This window comes from Rhinolophus hipposideros, assembly GCF_964194185.1.
Source record: "Rhinolophus hipposideros genome assembly, chromosome: 4".
Classification (NCBI taxonomy): Eukaryota; Metazoa; Chordata; class Mammalia; order Chiroptera; family Rhinolophidae; genus Rhinolophus; species Rhinolophus hipposideros.
In genome coordinates, this window is record NC_138050.1 from 107642836 (window position 1) to 107661032 (window position 18197).

An 18197-nucleotide genomic window follows, 5' to 3' on the forward strand; every position below is an offset into this window, starting at 1 on the left:
CCTGGGGCCTCTCCGCAGCCTGGACACCGCAGGTGGCCGGCTTGTCAGGCCTTATTTCCAAGGCCCAGAGAGCAGGTGCCCGCACTCCCACCGGCACAGTCCAGCGTCTCACAGGGAAGCTGCACAGCTTGGCCGCGAAGATTTCCATTGAGATGCAACAAAAAGCCTCACTGTCTTTCTGTCCATTCGGAATCTTAGAACTCACAGCCATGTTGCATTTAAACACCGTGAAGTTGTTGAAAACTTCATAACCTAGTTCAGGCTGCGAAGTCAAACTGTGAAACCAGAGCCAAGGGTCTGTCATCAGACTACTGCTGTGGGACCCAGAGACACGCACCGGCCCACACTGCGTACGTCTGCAGGCCCCAGAGGGGAGTGGCTGGACGCCTGACCTCATGGAGAGGCCCTGGGTGAGCAAGGCATGGCCAGTGCCCAGCACAGAGGAGGGACTGGCTGCCAAACAAGGGACACCCTGTCCCTCTTCTCACCAGAATGCTGCTCCGATGACACCGCCACACGTCAGGCACACGGAGACGTGGTGGCCCATGCTGGGGCGCCTGTGGGTGACGAGGTCCTCAGGGGCTGAGAGGGAAGCAGACAGTGCTGGCGTGACCGTGTCCTGATCTCCCTCCGTTCCTGTCCTGGAGAACTAAGCCAGGGCACGGGGGCCTGTCACCATCCAGAACCGTAAACGCAGGACAGAGGTCATGCCCCCCCACCCCTAGGCCTCTCCAGGCTGGGTCCACCCAGGGGACTGCTTTAATTGGTCAGGTTGGCACTTGGCATAAACTCCACAGAATCTCCTCAGAATAAGTCAGGAAACAGCTCATGTGTCATGTGGTTTCCTCTTTTTGATGCTGTTGTAAATGGGATTGCTTATTTCTTTTTCTGCTAATTCATTGTTGGTATATAGAAATGCTACTGATTTATGTATAATAATTTGTATCCTGAATTCATTGGTTATGTTTTACTTTTTTTTTTGTTGGTGTCTTTAGGATTGTCTGTATATAAAATGTATTTTGCAAATAGAGACAATTTTGCTTTTTCTTTTTAAATTCTGATTCTCTTTATTTCGTTCTCTTACCTGATTGCTCCGCTGGGCCATCTGGTACTGGTTCGACTCGCAGTAGGGAGAGTGGGTACCCCTGTCCTGTTCCTGACCTGAGGGGAAAAGCTGTCAGCCTTTCGCCATTGAGGATGCTAGCTGTGCACTTCTCATTTATGGCTGTATTATAGACCTAATTTGTTAAAGAGTTTTTGTCGTTAACAGATGTTGAATTTTGTGAAATGCTTTTTCACATCTATTCAGATGATCATATGATTTTATTTTTTCATTCTGTGAATGTTGTGTGTCACCTTGATTGATTTGCAGATGTTGACCCATCTTTGCTCCCCAGGAATAAATCCTGTCTGATCGTGGTGAATGACCCTTGTCACACGCTGCTGAACTCAGTCTGCTGCTGTTTATTGGGCATTGCTGCATCTCTATTCATCAGCTATTGGCCTATAGTTTTCTTTTCTTCTAATGTCTTGCTCTGGCTTTGGTGTCAGGGCAATGCTGGACTCGTAAAATGAGTTTGAGATAATTCCTCCCTCTGATTTTTTGGACGAGTTTGAGGATTGGCAGTTATTGTTCTTTACATGTTTGGTAGAATTCATTAGTGAAGCTGTCTTGTCCTGGGTTTTTCTTTGTTGGGAGATATTTTTTATTACTGATTTAGTCGTGTTAGTAGTAATTGGTCTGTTCAGACTTTCTGTTTTTCCCCGATTCAGTCTTGGAAGATTGTATGTTTCTAAGAACTTGTTCACTTCTTCTGTGTTGTCCAGTTTGTCTCCATGTAGTTAATTGGTTGGGCTTTCTAGACAGTCAGGACTGGGTCCCACCCTCGGCAGCAGATGGCTCTGTGAATTAGCTCCCTGCCCGACGGGTTAGCAGGACGGCCCAGACGTGCGTGGCTCCTCCTTTTGCGAGACTGAACGGAATTCCTGCCAGACGGACGGGGCCACACATTTTCTTTGCTATGGAGAGCTGTGGGCTGTGCTCTCTGCTGAAGGGCCACCGTACGCCAGGCGCTGGACGGGCTATGCAGCTTCCTGTGACTTTCGTGAGGTTCCCTGGCCAGCTGGTGAGGCTGTAGTCAGCAGTGAGCCGCGCTGTGCGTGCACTTCCCTGTCTGGTGGGTGGGGGAACCAGCTCCTAGGACAGTGAGGCTTGGTCTTGAGTCAAGCCAACCTGCCGCCCAAGTCCCCAGCCTGTGTGGCACCACTGGCTCTGCTCAGTGGATGCTCAGCTTTGCCTCTGGACTCTCCCCCTGCACTGCTGGCATCACGGCTCTCCAGGAGCCCCAGGGAGGCTTTGTGGTCGGCCGTGGGCATGGTGAAGGGCAGACCGGGGCCCAGTTTCTTGGGGAGACTGGACGCCCATCTTGGCTCTGCAGGTGCATGAAGCTACCGGTGGGGCCTACTCCTCAGCCTCTGCAGGTGGAGCTCATTTTGCCGAGATCCGTGGGCTGGTTGCAGTGAGCCCCACCCCCTTCTTCTGTCACAGATTCACCAAAGTCCCCATGGTGTCAGACCAGAGTGGGGGCTCCCAAGAAGCAGCCCACAGTGTGGGGGAGCCGGATGTCCACCCTGGGCTCCCTTCTGCCCCTGGAGGACCCAAGGCTTGGGCGAGTGCTCAGCTGGTGCCGTACTGCCGGGGTGGGGGGTGGGGGCAGCACCTGTGGGCTCCTCTCGCCTCCAACGCTGCCGTGGTCCTGCTGGTGTCAGGTAGGGCTGCTTCTGCCTCACCCACATCCCAGGATCCTCTCAGCGGCGTCTTGTCCATGAAGAGTTGTTAGTTCTTGAGGGGGAGTGAAGTCTGGACTGACCTATGTCACCACCTTGGTGACATAACTCTCCCAAGTTCAGTTGTTTGAAAAAGAACCTTATAGGATATCATGTTCCTCATGTTTTGCACTCAGAGCTGGGACTCGAAGATCCCGGGGATGGCAGGGCCTGCAGGTGGGATCGCTTGCGCTCATCTTGGATTTGGTGCCAGATACCAAAAGGTCATCTGGCCTCTCTCTGAATATGTTTTGTGACAGATATTCCTGCTAAATCACTCCCACAGAAAGGATTTTGGTAAATCATGGGTGACAGTAATTTTCATTAGGATCTCAAAGTCGTCCCCCACGGGGCAGGAAGTCCTTTCAGCACCTGAGGTGTGGGCACCATGGCAACAGTTCTTCCTTGTTCTGTCTGGAACTCACTCTCCCATTTCTTTAGCCCAGATTCTCGGGGCCCTTGAGTTTTCTAACCCATCGTGTTTGTCTTCATTTTGTGGCTGTCAGTTCTCGCCGAATCTAATCCCAGTTATGAACACCTGAGCATCTGTCTCCAGGAGCCACTGGGGTTGTGTCAGTGTCTTGAGGGTGCCAGCAACGTTGTGAGAGGAAGGCCACCAGCGAGAGCGAGCTCTGCCCACTCAGAGCGGTCCTGTCCTGTGTACCTCCCGTCAGCGCCCCTCAGAATGGCATTAGTGAGGGTGCTTTGCTGATGTCAGGAACTGGGAATTGGGTGACGCTTGCTCATGTCCCCCTTGTGGTGCAGCTCTGATGTAAACGTGGGGCACTGAAGGGGGCGGGGGGCTTGTCAACGTGTGTGCAGCCAGCGAGGTGTGTGGCGGGGTCGGCGAGTTCACTGTGGTGACTGGCTAGTAGGACGATGCCGGGCCTGGAGTGGGGACCCAGGGAGCACTGCGAAGTGACACCACCTCCCCGGAGCTACAGTGGCCCTGCGTGCCCCATGTTGACTGAACACTTAACATCTAGGAATTCCTCGCTACCTTTGTCTGTGTGGGCACCACCGCTCATCTTTATAATTTTATGTGACTTCAGCCTCTTCTGGTGACTCATCTGCCGGCACAGACTTGCTCCCTGATTCCTTCCGGTGCCTCCAGGTGCTGTGTCACAGCCATGACCCTGGACGTCTGCTGGGGGGTACGGAGCCCGGCTCTGAGGTCCCCTGGTGGGTATTTCCAGCGCTTCAGAGGGACAAGCAGTTCGGTGGGTGTTGTCACAGCGTGTGTGGGGGGGCCTGCCCCCATGAGTGTGGGCTCCCATGGCAGGCTCAGGTGTGGTGTTCAAGAGGCAGGCCCCCAGCCCCCCACGCGCCGAGCCTGGCCATAGACGGAGCCACACCAAGCTGGTGGCGCGAGAGGTAGGAAGCAGGCTGCCCTTCTCGAGGGGCAGCGAGTGGAGGCGACGACTTTGTGCAGTGGGCTTGGGTGGGGCTTCCAGACGCGGTGGGTGAAACCGCAGGGAGAAAGCTGCAGCCTCATGTAACGAATGAGAAGACACTGGAAGGGGTTGGCCAGGGATGCCATGAGCTGTAGCACATGGTCCTGAACACAGGCTGTGCATGGCCCCCGGGGACGGCACTGCTGAGGTTTTCATGATTGAAAGTGACATTGCAGTGGTTTTGGTGGCGACTACTTGCTCATTGTGGGTTATGGAGTCAGAGGTTTACCCCTTGGCTCTGTGGCCGAAATCTAACACCTAGGTGTCATTTAGGCCGTTTCTAGCCTTTGGGCTGGGAGCCACGTGGCAGCAGTACGTTTCTAAGCCTCAAGTAGATTGTCATCTGCTCCACTGGGACGTTTATTGGTTGAAGGAGTCCGTGCAGACCTCCCAGGGGTCAGCATGATGTTACCGTGGCCCTTTAAGGGGGCCTCAAGCACCCCAGATCATGGAAGGCTCTGGGAGCTGGACAGTGTTGGGGGGCTCAGAGGGTTGACTTGGCTCATGTCAGACTTGGCTGCTCTCTGGTGATAACCTCTGCGGTAACCCAGACAGCAGAGGTCAGCATTGATGGCACTGCAGGCATATTTGTCCACAAGGACTTAGAACAATATCTGATTCAGAAAAAAACCTCAAGCCCTCAGCAGGGGATGGAAGCCTAGGTAAGTGTATAAAGGTAAAGGCCTTTGAACGGAACAGGATTTGATGTCAGACACTGAGCCAGTTAGGCTGACTTTTTGTGTCACTGGTCGGTCCAGGTGACGGTGAGTCCCAAACCCCGGGAAAGACTGGAAGGTTGTGAATGGAGGTTTCCTCAGTGTCCGGCATCAGTGTGAGGGTGCGAGGCGTCCAGAAGCAGCACCCGCGTGCTTGTTGGCCCACAACGTCCTGCAGAAGCATCTTCATGGCCTCGAGCTGCCCTGTGACTGGGAGGGTGGTGGCTGGACGTCACTCGTGACTACACAGCTTCCTGATTGAAGGCAGGACTCAGGCCCAGGGGACGTGAGGCCAGTGCCCCACGCCCACCTGAGCTCTGGGGACATCTGCGCTCCTTGCCCCCTGGCCCGGGGTTCATGCAGCAGCAGAGCCCCGGCCACTGGGTGGCCTCAGTGGGCTGCTGAGTGCATTTCCTTTTCTGACAGACTGTCACACCGGTGCTGCCATGCAGCCTCTGGGCACAGCTGTCAGTGTCACGCCCTTTTTATGTTGCATTAACATTTCAGAATATCTCTCAGTTAGGTCGGTTCCTTGGGAACTGCCCTCCTGCCTCTCCTCCACCCCCCCCCCCAAAAAAGAAAACCAACCCTAGCAGAAGATGTGGACTCTGGACTCTGGGACACGTGGCTTAGCTCACGTGACAGGCACTTTGGCTGCTCCCTGCTTCTCTGTGTGACTCTGCATCTGAGGTGCTGGACCGGCCCTGATTCGGACGCGTCCTTACCTGAGATGTGAGGACGCTGCCACGTCACGTGCCCTAGAAGGAACAAATGGCTCATTTCTTCTCTCGCTGTGGGGGTGGGTGCAGCTCCCCTACCTTGTGCTGCAGCGTCGTCACCCCACCGGTTTGGACAAAGTGATCGCTGGTCCCTGGGCAACAGCTACAGACACACTAGACGTGGGTGTGCCCAGGTGGCAGGCTGCGCGGTCTCTTCTTTGAGGTTCAGCCCCCCGGGTTTTGTTACAAAGCTGTGATCATTTATTTACTGAGTGGGATTTGATCTTGTTCTTAACCTCCTATTAGGTTCAGGGAGCAAGTTTCCGAGGTTGGAAAGAAGTGACTTCCCCGTTTAATGACGATGACGAGCAGCACCTGCTGGAAAGCCGCAAATCTCCCAGGTCCAGAGGGTGAGTCCCCACAGGTCAGGGACGGTCCCGCCAGGACGGCGGCCACCCCACCGGAGGCGGGGTCGGCACAGAGCCCGTCACTAAGTCGCTGTCCATCCCTTTACTCTCCCTTTACAGTGGCATAAAGCAGGGCCAGCAATGTGACAGCCCCGCTCCTCCCCTCGGTGCGTAAACAGGCCCCGGGAGGGCTGAGGCTGATGTTCTGGGAACAAGAGAAAGTAGAATGTGGTCTGTGCGTCGTCACAAGGCCACCGGAGAACGTGAGAGGCTTTGGAGAGTGACAACTCTCGGTGACGCTGCCAGCCATAATGCTGAGGCCGTGCTTGAGACACCAAGTAGTTTCAGAAAATCCAGAAGTTAAAAACACAAAGGCCTGGTTCATACAAAGCTAGAGGATTTAGAAGACGGAAGTGGTCTGTGTTTGATGCGAAAGGGCCTTTGGGCCTAAACGTGATGACTGTGCTGCTTTGAGGTAAAGGATGAGCTGCCAGTGGCCCTGTGAGGGCCGTGTGTGTGAGCCTCTCGTGTCAGCGTCTCCGGGGGCCTTGAAATTCCTGCGTGCTGGCCCCTCAGTCCGGTTGAGTGAGATGTACAGGGCTGAGGCCTGGCTGTTGTCGGGCTCCAGCAGTCGGCTACCGGGATCTGTCCCCACCACACGGCGGCCGCCCCTGCTGTGCTTCCTCCGGGTGACGGGCTTTTGAAGGCCTATTACTGTTCAGCAAGTCGCCTGCTGAGTGCTAAAGGCTGGTGTGCTGGGCAAGGTCCCCGCCGAAAGCCGACCGGATAGATGGAGCGGACTCCACGTTCTAGTTTGGACCCTGATCCCCTTTCCTGTGGTTCGGTCACGCCGGCCCGAGGGTTTCTCATGGCTTCTTGTCTGACACCCGGTCTCTGTGTTGCCAAATGTGCAGCTTTCGTAACCTTTGTTAACACTGTGCAGTGACTAATTTCTTCTTATTTTAACATTAGAATTTTACACACAGATTTGCGTTAGCTTTCTACACAATATACCTTTATATTGTTTTAGGAAAAGAACTTGTGTTTATAAAATTTGAGGCCCTGAGTTCATGGGGTGACCAACACTTGACTCTTTTGTCTCCCACAGAACAAACTTACGACTGAAAGAAGAGTTGAAGACCGAGAAGAAATCTGGATTTTGGGACAATTTGGTTTTAAAACAGAACACACAGTCTAAGAAACCAGATGAGATTGAAGGTTGGGAGCCCCCAAAACTCGCTCCTGAAGACGTGGCAGCCGAGTCAGGTGACCCCGTGAGTGACCACGCGTCCTGGCCAGGCTGGGAGGAGGGTGGCAAGGGCTCCGCCCGGTACAGCAGCCTGGCTGGCTCCGCAGGTGCCTCGCGCTGGAGCCTCCGGTCGGCCGGGCGGCTGGTCAGCATCCGGCGCCAGAGCAAAGGCCACCTGACCGACGACTGGGAGCAGCTGGAGTGACATCACGGGGACACTGGGCGGAGCTTCAGGTCCCAAGCTTTTCCAAACCAAAACCTGCCTAATATCGCAGCTTCGTGTCCTGTTTTGTTCAGACTTCTGCAGTTTGCTGTGTCGGTGTTTTTCATCGTGTGTCGCACTGTCAGTCAGTCTTGCCCGTGTCCTGTTTGGACTTTCATGTTCATGTGCAGTCAGGAAACTTCCAAAGCTGACGGCTCGTCGGGCATGTGGGCCCACGCCCAGCTGCCTTCCTGTGGCTGCGTCCATGCCTGTGTGCCACGTGCTGCTGGCCCTGGACACGGGAGTTTCTGATGCTGTCCCCTGCGGCAGCAGGTAGGGGCCGCCATTGGCCACACACTGTCTGACACTCACCCTTGGTGACACGATGCCTCCCTGCAGTGGAGCCGTGTGCAGTCAGAGCCCAGGAACGCAGGGGTCAAATCGTGTTCACTCAGAAAATCAAACTTTCCTTCACATTAATTTTCAAGGTATGTGAACAAACCAATTTCCAGAAAAGCATAGGTTACGTATGATCAAGCATGGAAAGGCCGCCGCGTAGATGACAGCGCTGCTGACGCGAGGTTTTGTTTCCACTTCTGAACTTTGAAATATTGATCTTTGTTTTCTTCTAAACCTTTGTTTTCTTTTTCTTTTACCCTTTTGTCTTCTTTATTAATATATATTTCCTTACATTCAAAAATATTTTCAAGACACATGACATAAAGTGAGATCATTTGTATCAGTAATTTCTCTTAAAGGAGAGGAAACTTAAGGTGTAAGCCTACGGAGGTGAAGCAAAGCGGAAATGTGTGTTTTTAAAAGCGCAGCCGCCTGGCTAACCCCAGGGCAGCCCACCGGGACTAAATGAGCAGCCGCAGGAAGAGAACCTGCCTCGTGTCCAGTTTCTCCTTTGACTTCTCACGAAGCGTAAGCGTGATAAAAGAGCAGTTGTTCCCAGTTCAGCATCAGTATGGAGTAAAATGGAAACACTAACCCTCGCTAGGTTCCACTAACGTTTTATCGATAAAAATGAAAAGAAATGTAGGGAAAATTATACTTGCACCTCAGATGATTTAGACAATTATACTTCAAACCAGTCTTTTAACTACAGCAGTAATATTCATTTGAAAACAATGGTCTGAGAAGGGAGAAAGCAGTTAGCTTTTTTAAGGCCAATCTAAATTAAATCGTCTACTCATGTAATAAATTTCAGTTACCTTTTAAGTACAGAAACATTTCCTTTTTAATCATCCGAAACCCCCTGCAAAAAGATGACGCCTCACCCACAACCCAGATGGGGAAATGAAGGCAGGGCGACAATTGCATGGCAGGTGATAGTTTTGCCGCGACAGTCTTGAGCACAGCCTGACCTACTCTGTGAATCTGCTTTGGACTCTAGTGACTGTCGGGGAAGTGAGTAAACACTAAACTCGCTCTTACCTGTCACGTACAGAAGGCGGAAGGGCCGGCTCTTGACCCAGGGTACTTAAAACTTAATCTTTTTTCTACACATTCCTTAAATTCCACTTTCAACTTTGTGCACTAATTTACACGGACACATAACCATTTGCAATGTACAATGTAACATAAGTTTCCAGTTAGGAAACTGGTCATCAGTGAGACGAGAAGCACCAGGAAAAGAAGCCAGCCACGGAGGAGGAGAAAAGGGGGAGATAGTGGGGTGGGTCCTTCACGCTGCAGCCCGGCCACCATGCTCATTTGGAACTATGGGCCTCCACACTTGTCGTGAGGGACAATTAAATGTCTTGGTTGGTTTAAACAAAACAGAAAAAAGGAAGAAGGGAGGAAAAGACACAAGAAACTGGTCACAAACTTTTGTATAAGATTCATCAAAAAAAATTTATTTTCTTGGAACAACAATCGTTAAAAACTTGAGTTTTCTAAAGAGATTTGTATGGACATGGAGCTACGAAGATACAGAAAGCTGGAATCCTTTCCCTGCCTGGAGCCTTCAGCAAGACCACAGAGTGCTCAGAAATTCTTTGCCGCTTCCACCCAGACTGTCGTGTTTACCTTAGTCTTCATTCCCCCCAGTGTCAGGATGGGCCCTTCTAGTAGATAATTCAAGTTGTTTTTCAGCAATCTACGCAGAGGGCAGCTTTCATGCTTATAGTGAAGCTTTTCTAAATATTCAGGAGGGATGCCTTGTTCTTCATTCCCTCCCTGTGAATATATTCTCAAGCATCTCTCTGGAGTGGCTCGGATATAAATGACCCATCCAGCTCAAGGCTTTGGCTGAACTGGGGATTCAGCCAGTCACGCCAGTCTTGATAAAGCGTCCACTCTGCTTCATTCATGCCATCAGTCATACAAATTAGATGCAGAAATGCACCTGTCACTACACACAGACGGTTCAAAAAATCATCCAGCTTTCCACATCTTGGAGCTTGCCTTTGAGAGAGGCGGGTATGTCCTGGGAGGTAGCAGACCGTGGTTCAGGTTTCTCATGCGTCATCTGAAGGACGTTCCCACCACCTTTCTGAGGTGTTGCCGGTTCCCGAAATTCATCTTGCACACGGAACATTGCACCACCTGGCAATGGTCAGGAACCACTCCCACTCCTCGCAGACTCATTTAAAGACATTCACAGAGGCTAACTTCCCTGCAGCGAGCTTCTGTTCCATGGAAATTTTCCTGATGTGGGTCACCACAAAGATGCAAGACGGGCAGCTCCTCTTGGTGGGGTGGCCACTCCTCATCTCCTGGCCCCGAGCGCACAGGCTCTCCTGCCAGCTTTTCTTTTTTGACTACAGATTTAAAAAGGCTGTAAAGTGTGGATCAATTTTAGCAACTTGATACTCTTACTTTTGTTTGGGAAATATTCCCTTGCTCGTTATAGGGTTAAACTGTATATACAATACTGGAAGTGCCTCTTTTCTATAATACCCAGGACATTGCTTTTCCAAATGAGATCCTACTGTGATTGCTGTTGGATCCCTGAGACTTCGTGTTGGGGCTCACCTGAAAGTGTCGCTGTCTCTTTCTGCACTTGCTTTCCATCCTTGGTAGAGCGACGCTCTGTGCCAGGTACCCCAGCTGTGCGTCCCTAAGACAGCTCCCGTCCGTAGGTGGCACAAGGGCCCATCTTCGCCAATTGTGGTTTCCAAGAAAAGGTATAGGTTACTTTAGATTAAAAACAAAAACCTCCGGTTTCACTGTGCATTTCTCTCGTGAAAACACTGTCCTCGAGGTTCAGGGTGCTGCTGTGCTGCTCCCCACAAACCCCCGTGGGACGTGAGCTCACTGCTGGAAGGCCTCCTGATGCTCAGTGTGCCATCTGTCCATCGTAGATCGACATCTGTCTACACGTCTGTCACCTATCAACCATCTAGCCATCCATCTTTTTTCTAATAGAACAAGAAGTTGACTAAGCCTTGAAAGGGGGACATGTTTTGAGTGATGTTAAAATAAAAATCCAGTTGTGTTGGAACCTTGAAATGGGGCGGTACTGTTCGAGATGCGGAGGGAAGATAGCAGAGCTGAAAATGTTTCCTCAGGTAGACAGCTCAGTGTGTGGACTGGCCCCCACCTCCGAGCAGCGCTTGCCGAGCTGTGCAAACGCCGTGCATGTGTGCAGCCAGCAGGCAGCTTGCCCTCGGCTAATCCTGACTTGAGGCACAGGAAAGTCGTTTGGTGTGTGGAGATGGGAACACCGTCCCCAGGCGACCCTGTGACCAGCTGCTGTAATGCTAAGTGCCTGTAAGCGACCTCGGGGATGCACCTGTGAGGTAGTCGGCAAAATAGTTCAGAATATGGTTTCTAAAACTCGGAAGACAAAGCCAGCTTGTGATTGGAATATGCACTGTAAATCACATTTTTCTTATCTGCAGAGGTTTATGTAAATGAATTTTCTCCTGTTGTAGCTGATCAAACAAACATAACTATGTCTGTGGATTTTAATATAAATATTTATTGGTGTGCTTTGGGAGAAAAATATTTTTTCTTGATAGAATTTACCAAAGCGACTTTGTATTGTTCACAGGTTGAGAGAAATGTGGTTTTGACTTTAGGGTTTTTGTTTGGATTCTGTAAACAAACAAAACTGTGTGAAGAGCGGTTGTCTGTGCTCCTTCTACTGTTGTTTTATAATTTTTTTATTATGAAAGTGATTGGCTTCAAAGAAGGTAGAATTCATCCTTAATGCTGAGATTTTTTAAAAATAAAAGTATCGTTTATATCCTCTTTCTTTGCATGATTATTGGCATCTACTTAAAGGTCAGTGCTTACGATGACTTTAATCATTTAGCGCTAATGGCACTTTTCTTGACACTTTAAACCTCATTTTAAAATGCAAACAATAGCTGTAGATGTTTTCATAAATAAATGAGTGATTTCAACCTAAGCTTTCAGGTGTGTGTTTTGCATATTGGGGCTGTCTTCTGATACTGTGTGCATAACCGAGTCTGTGCCGTGGAATGCCCTGGCTTGTTTTTTTTTGTTTGTTTTTTTGGGGGGAGGGCACAGCTCACAGTGGCCCACGTGTGGGGATCGAACTGGCAACCTTCGTGTTACTGGCACCAAGCTCTAACCAACTGAGCTAACCGCCACACCCCTAGTTTTCTATTTGTCGATTATTTAATGAGTTGGAGCCTTTTGCAAGCTTTCCCTCTGGCACCCAGCTGAGACGACTGGTGTTGGGAGTACGTTTTCACTTACTCCTCTTTATCTTTTAAAAAGGTTGCCATCTCTTAGGAAAAAGTCTTTTTCGGAAGCAGTGGGCCCTTAGACAGTGATTTCAAAGAGAAGGTGTCAGAGGAAAACTGAGTTCCAGTAAGAACTGGGGACCGCGCTGGCCAGGACTGTACTGGTTAAGTGCGCCCGGCATTGCTTTCCCCTGTGCGTGTCCCAAGTAGCTTTCTGCCTCTGGCTCTTCCCTCGCTGCACTCTCTGGACATCTCATCCGTTGGCCTGTCACTGCTGTGGTCCAGGAGGCCTGGGACCCCGCCCTGCTCCCAAGGCCTCAGCACACCCAAACCCCCCACAGCCACTCCTCCAGTGGTCTATCCCCCCCCACCTGCCAGTCCGTGGCCTCCCTCACCTGCCGCCTCCAGACCTGCTAGTGTGCCCACGCACTGAGTGTCCATAGGACGGTTTCAGACCCCAAGGCTCAGATTCTCACCCCTGGACCTGCATCACTGACGTCTAGTTCTTTTCTGGATGTAGTCACAGGTAGGGAACTTTATCTTCCTTCCCTCTCCCAACTGACTTTCTGACATTTATCCACTTTCTGTTTTTTGCGGTTATTCCTCAATTGATAATTGATTGAACAAATGACCAGCAGGCAGGGCATTGTTACTGAGTAAGCTTTAAAGAGATACATTGGCGGGATGATTTATCTAACTGACAAGGTGTCTGTGAGGGTGCTGAGTGAGATTAGCAAGGGAGCCCACCATGATGCTGGCGTTGTGGTTGGACGTTTCATGTGACGGGTGAAGGAGTGACATGCGGTGAGGGAGGGGCCCCTCGGTCCCCTGCCATTGAGGACAGACCCTATTCCTCCCCAGTGTGACTTGTCCCTAGTCTGACGGGACGCAAGCATGGAGCCAGCAGGTGGAAGCTGTGGTGGTAAGTGGCTCTCCTCGGTCTCAGGGGCCTGGAATTCCAGAACTGCTGGTCGTTGTTGTCATCAGCAAGACACTGGTGACATCTGTCACCAAAAGGATGTATTTCGGGGGAATAAAAAGGACTGGTGCAGCCCTGGGAGCCAGGTGCACATTCACTTGTGAGCCACGATGGAAGGTATTCATGGCAGGGAGACAAGAAGTTGGGCCTAGTTTCAGGAAAAGGAAGTGAGGGCAGGTCCACTATGGAGCTGATGCGCTGTCAGGAGCCCAGCCCCTCCCACAGGCCTCCCGGCCTGATAGGGCTCCTCAAAGTCCCAGCTCATCTTTATCACAGTCCTGGGGACACTCACGCCCACAGTCTGGTGAAGTGACGCTCCATGTGATTGGGTTCAGCACGTTCCCGTTTTCAAAAACCTAAGGAAACCCCCCAGTGTTTCCTGGGCGCTCACGTGGTCACCACTGTGCAGCCGGCTCCCCTGTGGGCACTGTCACTCACCCAGCCCCTTCCTGTCTGCTGAGCGCCTCCCGATGTCACCCAGGCCGGGGCGGGATGTGGGCAGGCACCACTTCTCTTCACAGCCTCGTCCCTAACCCTTTCAGTGCTTGTGAGACATAAGAGAGCTGCAGGTCCCGCCTGCAGAATGCCCGTTTTAAGGAAAAGCTTCACTTTGCACCTTTTTGATTGATACTGCGAAGAATCATGTTGAAATGAGACGTTACAATTTAGCCAATAGTAGAAAAGTGATGTCCTAGCTCTTGCCAGTCGCTGAAAAGCATAGTTTCGAATGAAAGACGACATCTTGGTACTCAGCACAGCCGAGCTGTGCCGCTTGGTGAACAGAGCAAGGAGTGGCTTTGGCAGGGCAGAGGCGACCAGGCTGGGCCGGCCGGGACCTCGTGAGGCCTGTCCCTTATTTACAGGCAGTGGGACGCATTCAGGCGGCATGAGCAGGAAATGAAGCTGCCAAATGCAGAACACAGGTGGTTTTTCCTCATCGTGAGTCTGTCTTGAATTTCAGCTGTAACCAAAAGGCAGAGGGAGACACAAAGTGACTCCCGCACATTTAGGACACTTTGTACCAAGAGCGACAGGAGGCAGCCAATGGGGGTGTGGGGGGCTGAGCTGCGCAGAGCTGGGCCTGCCCGCCTTTGCCCAGGTTAAGGACTAACTAGCTGAGCTTTGTTGAAGGGAAGGATGTGAAGGCACCACAGCCATGGACACCCGTCAGCTGCCTGGGAGGCGGCCCAGCTGCGGGTGGCAGTGTGAGTCTCCCCCAGCGCCTCGGCGAGCGGGCCTATGGGAGCTGGCAGGCTCAGCAGAGCTGCTCTGGGACTCACCGGCTCCCTGGGCTGTCCGGCACTGGGTCTCCTGATGGCCGTGCTCACAAAGGACCCTCCCTGCGGCCTTGGCCCACCATTCCCATCCAGAGCTGTTCTGTTGTAAAGCGTGGCCTTGGGCATCGGGAGAACTGGGCCACCCAGGGACACGGGCTGGTGCGAGCGGTGCTGGTCAGCTTTGCACAGTGGACCCTCCTGCATCAGACACCCAGTGGAAGTCCTGGGAGCCACGGGCAAGGGCTCAGCTAGGTGGCTCGTTCCTGCCACCTGCTTAAGCATCCCAGCAGGCCCCCGACCAGGCGGGTTGTGCCATCGGCTGCCATATCTTCACAGTCATTCTGCTGACCGGACATGTCCCCCCTCTGCTCAAACCCACAAAGAAAATGAAAGCAGGCTGTGGGGGATCTCAGCCCCCATGAAGCTGGTGGAACCGCGAGCGAGACTAACCCTAACAAGAGGCAAATGGGCTGGAGTCTGAGTGGGCTCTGGGAGAGCCAGGGGTTGCTTCTGGTGCTTCTGCTGGGCGTCTGCTGAGGCCACCTGCTCACAGAGAGGGACTAAAGGGGCTGCCGTGTGACTGATTAGGGGCCTCAGCTCTGGGCCACTGGAGTGGCTGGTCCTGGAGTCCCAGCATTCCTTACAGAGGGCCCCCATGCAGGTGCAGGTTTGGGTCTCTGTGGTAGGAGTGGCTGTGTGGCCTGGACGATGGCTTCCCAGGCCGTAAGTTCTGCACCAGGAGAGGTCTGTCCTCCCAGGTCCCGCCTGGGCTCTTCCTGTGGGATCCGTCTGTATGTCCGTCCTGGGCCCTGCCTCCACCCCAGGAAGCCCATCCCGACTACCCCTCCACCTCCTCGCCCAGATAAGGTCTCCTTCCAGAAGCCTCTCTGCTTTGTTAGTTCCTCAGCCCAATGCCAGCAGGCAGGCCTGAGGCCACTTTGTCCCTTCCATCTGGGATATGGTCACAGGCCCCAGAAGAGTGACAGGTCTCGGCGACCTGCGGGGACCATGTGGGGGAAGTCAACCCCTTCCAGAGAGCCAGGCAAACCCTTGTCTCCTTCCCTCCTGGCCTGGATGGCTGCCCTTTGTCCCCATGCAGCCACCTGCAAGATGGAGCAGATGTCGTCTCAGGCAAAGAGGTCTTCAGTCAGAAACCAGGGCTGACAGGCCACTGCCCCGAAATAGAAGGTGGTTCGTGCCTTGGGAGTATGTCCTGCCCGTCTCCCTACAAACCTGCCCCCCGGGCAGGTCCCTGCTGACAACGGCTCTGGGGAGGCAGGACTGTGCCCCCGAGTCCAATTCCTGGGTGCCTGTTTTGAGTGCCATCCACCCACCTGAAACGTTTACAGAGGAAGCTGGTAAAGATGGGGGACCGGCAGGGCTACCGTGCAGTCCCCACCCAGCAGGCCACGCCCCCTGGGCCACACTGGGTTCCAGCCCCCAGCTCTGACAAGAATGGCACAGGGTAGGGGGACTCACATGGTTTAAGAATCGCAGGGACTGTGTCCAAATAACTGGCTCAAAAGTCCAGAGAGGGTGACATCTGTCTATGGTTGTACAGTGCGTGTGGCCTGCCTGTGGAGTGGCTGCATTTCTCAGCTTACTCCCAGTGAGAGTCAGGGAGGTCATAGGGGCATCAACATGGCTCCCAGGCTTCCAACTGTCCCTCCAGGAGGATGGGGAGACCCACCCCCACCTGTGAGCGCTTGCTGCGACTTTCCATAAAGTCTGTGCTGGGAGCGTGGGATTTGATGGAAGGTGACGTCACCAGCAGGGGTGGGAGCTGGGTCCATGGGTTGAGAGGGAAAACTGAGTGGAGTGTAGCGTTTTGGAGATGTGTCTATGGCAACAGTGGTTCTTTTGGGACTTCGTCTATCCCTATGAGAAATGAGTGGAAAGAAAATGTTAATTAGATGGCACCCTAACTGAGCCAGCCTTAGTGCAGATGTTTCAAAGGGCATCTACGTGGGGTTCAGGCTCCAAACCTGTCAGCCCCGAGGTCAAAGGCTGAGCTGTCACACCTGAAGCTCACCACTTGCTCTGCGTGTCCCTGTGCTCGTCCCCAGAGCTGTGGAGAGCAGGCCAGGTCCCTCCAGCTCAGAGCCAAGTACGGTGTCACCTGGGAGACGAAGGCCTTCTGCAAAGCAGTCATTCTGATTGTAACACCAGAAAGGCCAGGCCCAGTTGTGACAGGTCTCCACATTTCAGGCATTTGTCACTCTGCCCTAGTTTCTCAGGACAACAGCAAGGGCATGTGTTAACACTCACATTTTGTCCTCCAGAGCGTGTCCCATTCCTGCACGAAGGGGCAGGTGTGCCACTTGGAACTTGAGACGCCAGCAGTGGGGTGCTGGCTGGAGGCCCAGTCGGTCATACCTAAACCTCTGACCGCGGCTACTTTTCATAGTCAACCTGGCACTTGTTGCTTCAGTTTGTGGAGGGGACAAGTATTTTGATTTTAAAAGAACATTTTATTATGAAAACAGTTACACAAAAGCAGGAAGAATAGTGCAGTGGACACTCCTAAACCCAGCCCCTGACTTCCTACAACTGCGGAAGGTCGTATCTGCTTCATCCGTGTGTTTGTGTGTACTTGTGAGCTATTGGGAACTATTGTGAGTTGTGTATTTAATTAAGCATTTAAAAGCACATTACAGACTTGGGCATTTCACCACTAAATGCTTTCAGCATGCATTTCTATACACAAGGATATGCCCTTGACTAGCTGTCATATCAGTGGCACACCTAACAAAATTACTAATTCCCTACTATTATCTAACACCATAGATGTTGCAATCTTCCCAGTTGTCTGGAAAATGTCTTTTTAGCTCTTTTCCACAAAACCAGGATATGGCATATTAACTGCCTGGCCCAGTGCCAGCCAAGTACGTACTGAAGACCTGGGCCCGCTCACGCGTCAGGGGCACGTGTGGCAGGAGGCTTGCTGCCCTGGCACATCCGCTCCTTGCCGGGTACCCACCAGCCACTGCTGTGGTCTTCACCTTCATGAGTATTTCACAGACATGTTTGCCATCCATTCCTTTTACAGGGTTCTGACACTCAAAGTCCACTCTCTGGGTTTAGGCCAATATGTCCCCAATAAGCTGTTTCTTGGTAAATCCTCACTGAGTTTCTGATTTATAATCTTTGTCTTTGGTGACTATTGTCTCACCGGGGTCAGAATGGTTTAATCTCCTTCAGATACGTCCATGTCAGGCTATTAATTTGGATGGATACATTTATGTAATCAGAAATTGATGTCTCAGCATGGTTTTTCAGAATTGCAGATGACAGTTTTATTTAATGACAAAGATTGGGTAGAATTCCAACTTTCAAAACCAGTGATTATTATTGATCCCTTTGGAATCACTGCTGTTTAAATGCAATTTTCTTGCTAAATCAAAATGAGTGTTGTAGTCTTAGAGAAATATTTGTATGATTTTTAAAAGTGCAATTTAGATAATTTAACTATTTTCAAAAAAGCTGAACAAATCTGGAAGGAAAGTGATGGGAAATACCATTTGCTTTGAGTTTTCTTTTAAAGAAGTGATTTTTTTTTTCTTTAGAGACTGGGGCTTCAAAACACTCTTTTCCCTGGAGGCTTAGAATAGGCACAGTAACCTCACAGGAGATGCCAAGAACTTTTGTTCTGTATGAAAGCTTCAAAGCTCAACACACAGAAGCACGTAAGACAGCGTTTCCCT

At 51.8% G+C, this 18197-nt stretch overlaps 1 protein-coding gene across 3 annotated transcripts in view; it reads left to right on the forward strand.

Annotated features, from left to right (window-relative positions):
• Window positions 1–13665, forward strand: part of TDRP (testis development related protein) — a 34562-nt gene extending 20897 nt beyond the window's left edge. For 2 of the 3 annotated variants that reach the window (XM_081045660.1, XM_081045661.1), the window contains exons 3-4: window positions 6022–6125; window positions 7231–13665. In XM_081045660.1, coding sequence (XP_080901786.1) covers window positions 6022–6125; window positions 7231–7576 — 450 coding nt within the window. In that variant the 3' untranslated portion in view covers window positions 7577–13665. The remainder of the gene's footprint in view (window positions 1–6021; window positions 6126–7230) is intronic. The other variant, XM_081045662.1, reaches the window with a different exon arrangement.
• The last annotated feature ends 4532 nt before the right edge of the window (window positions 13666–18197 follow it).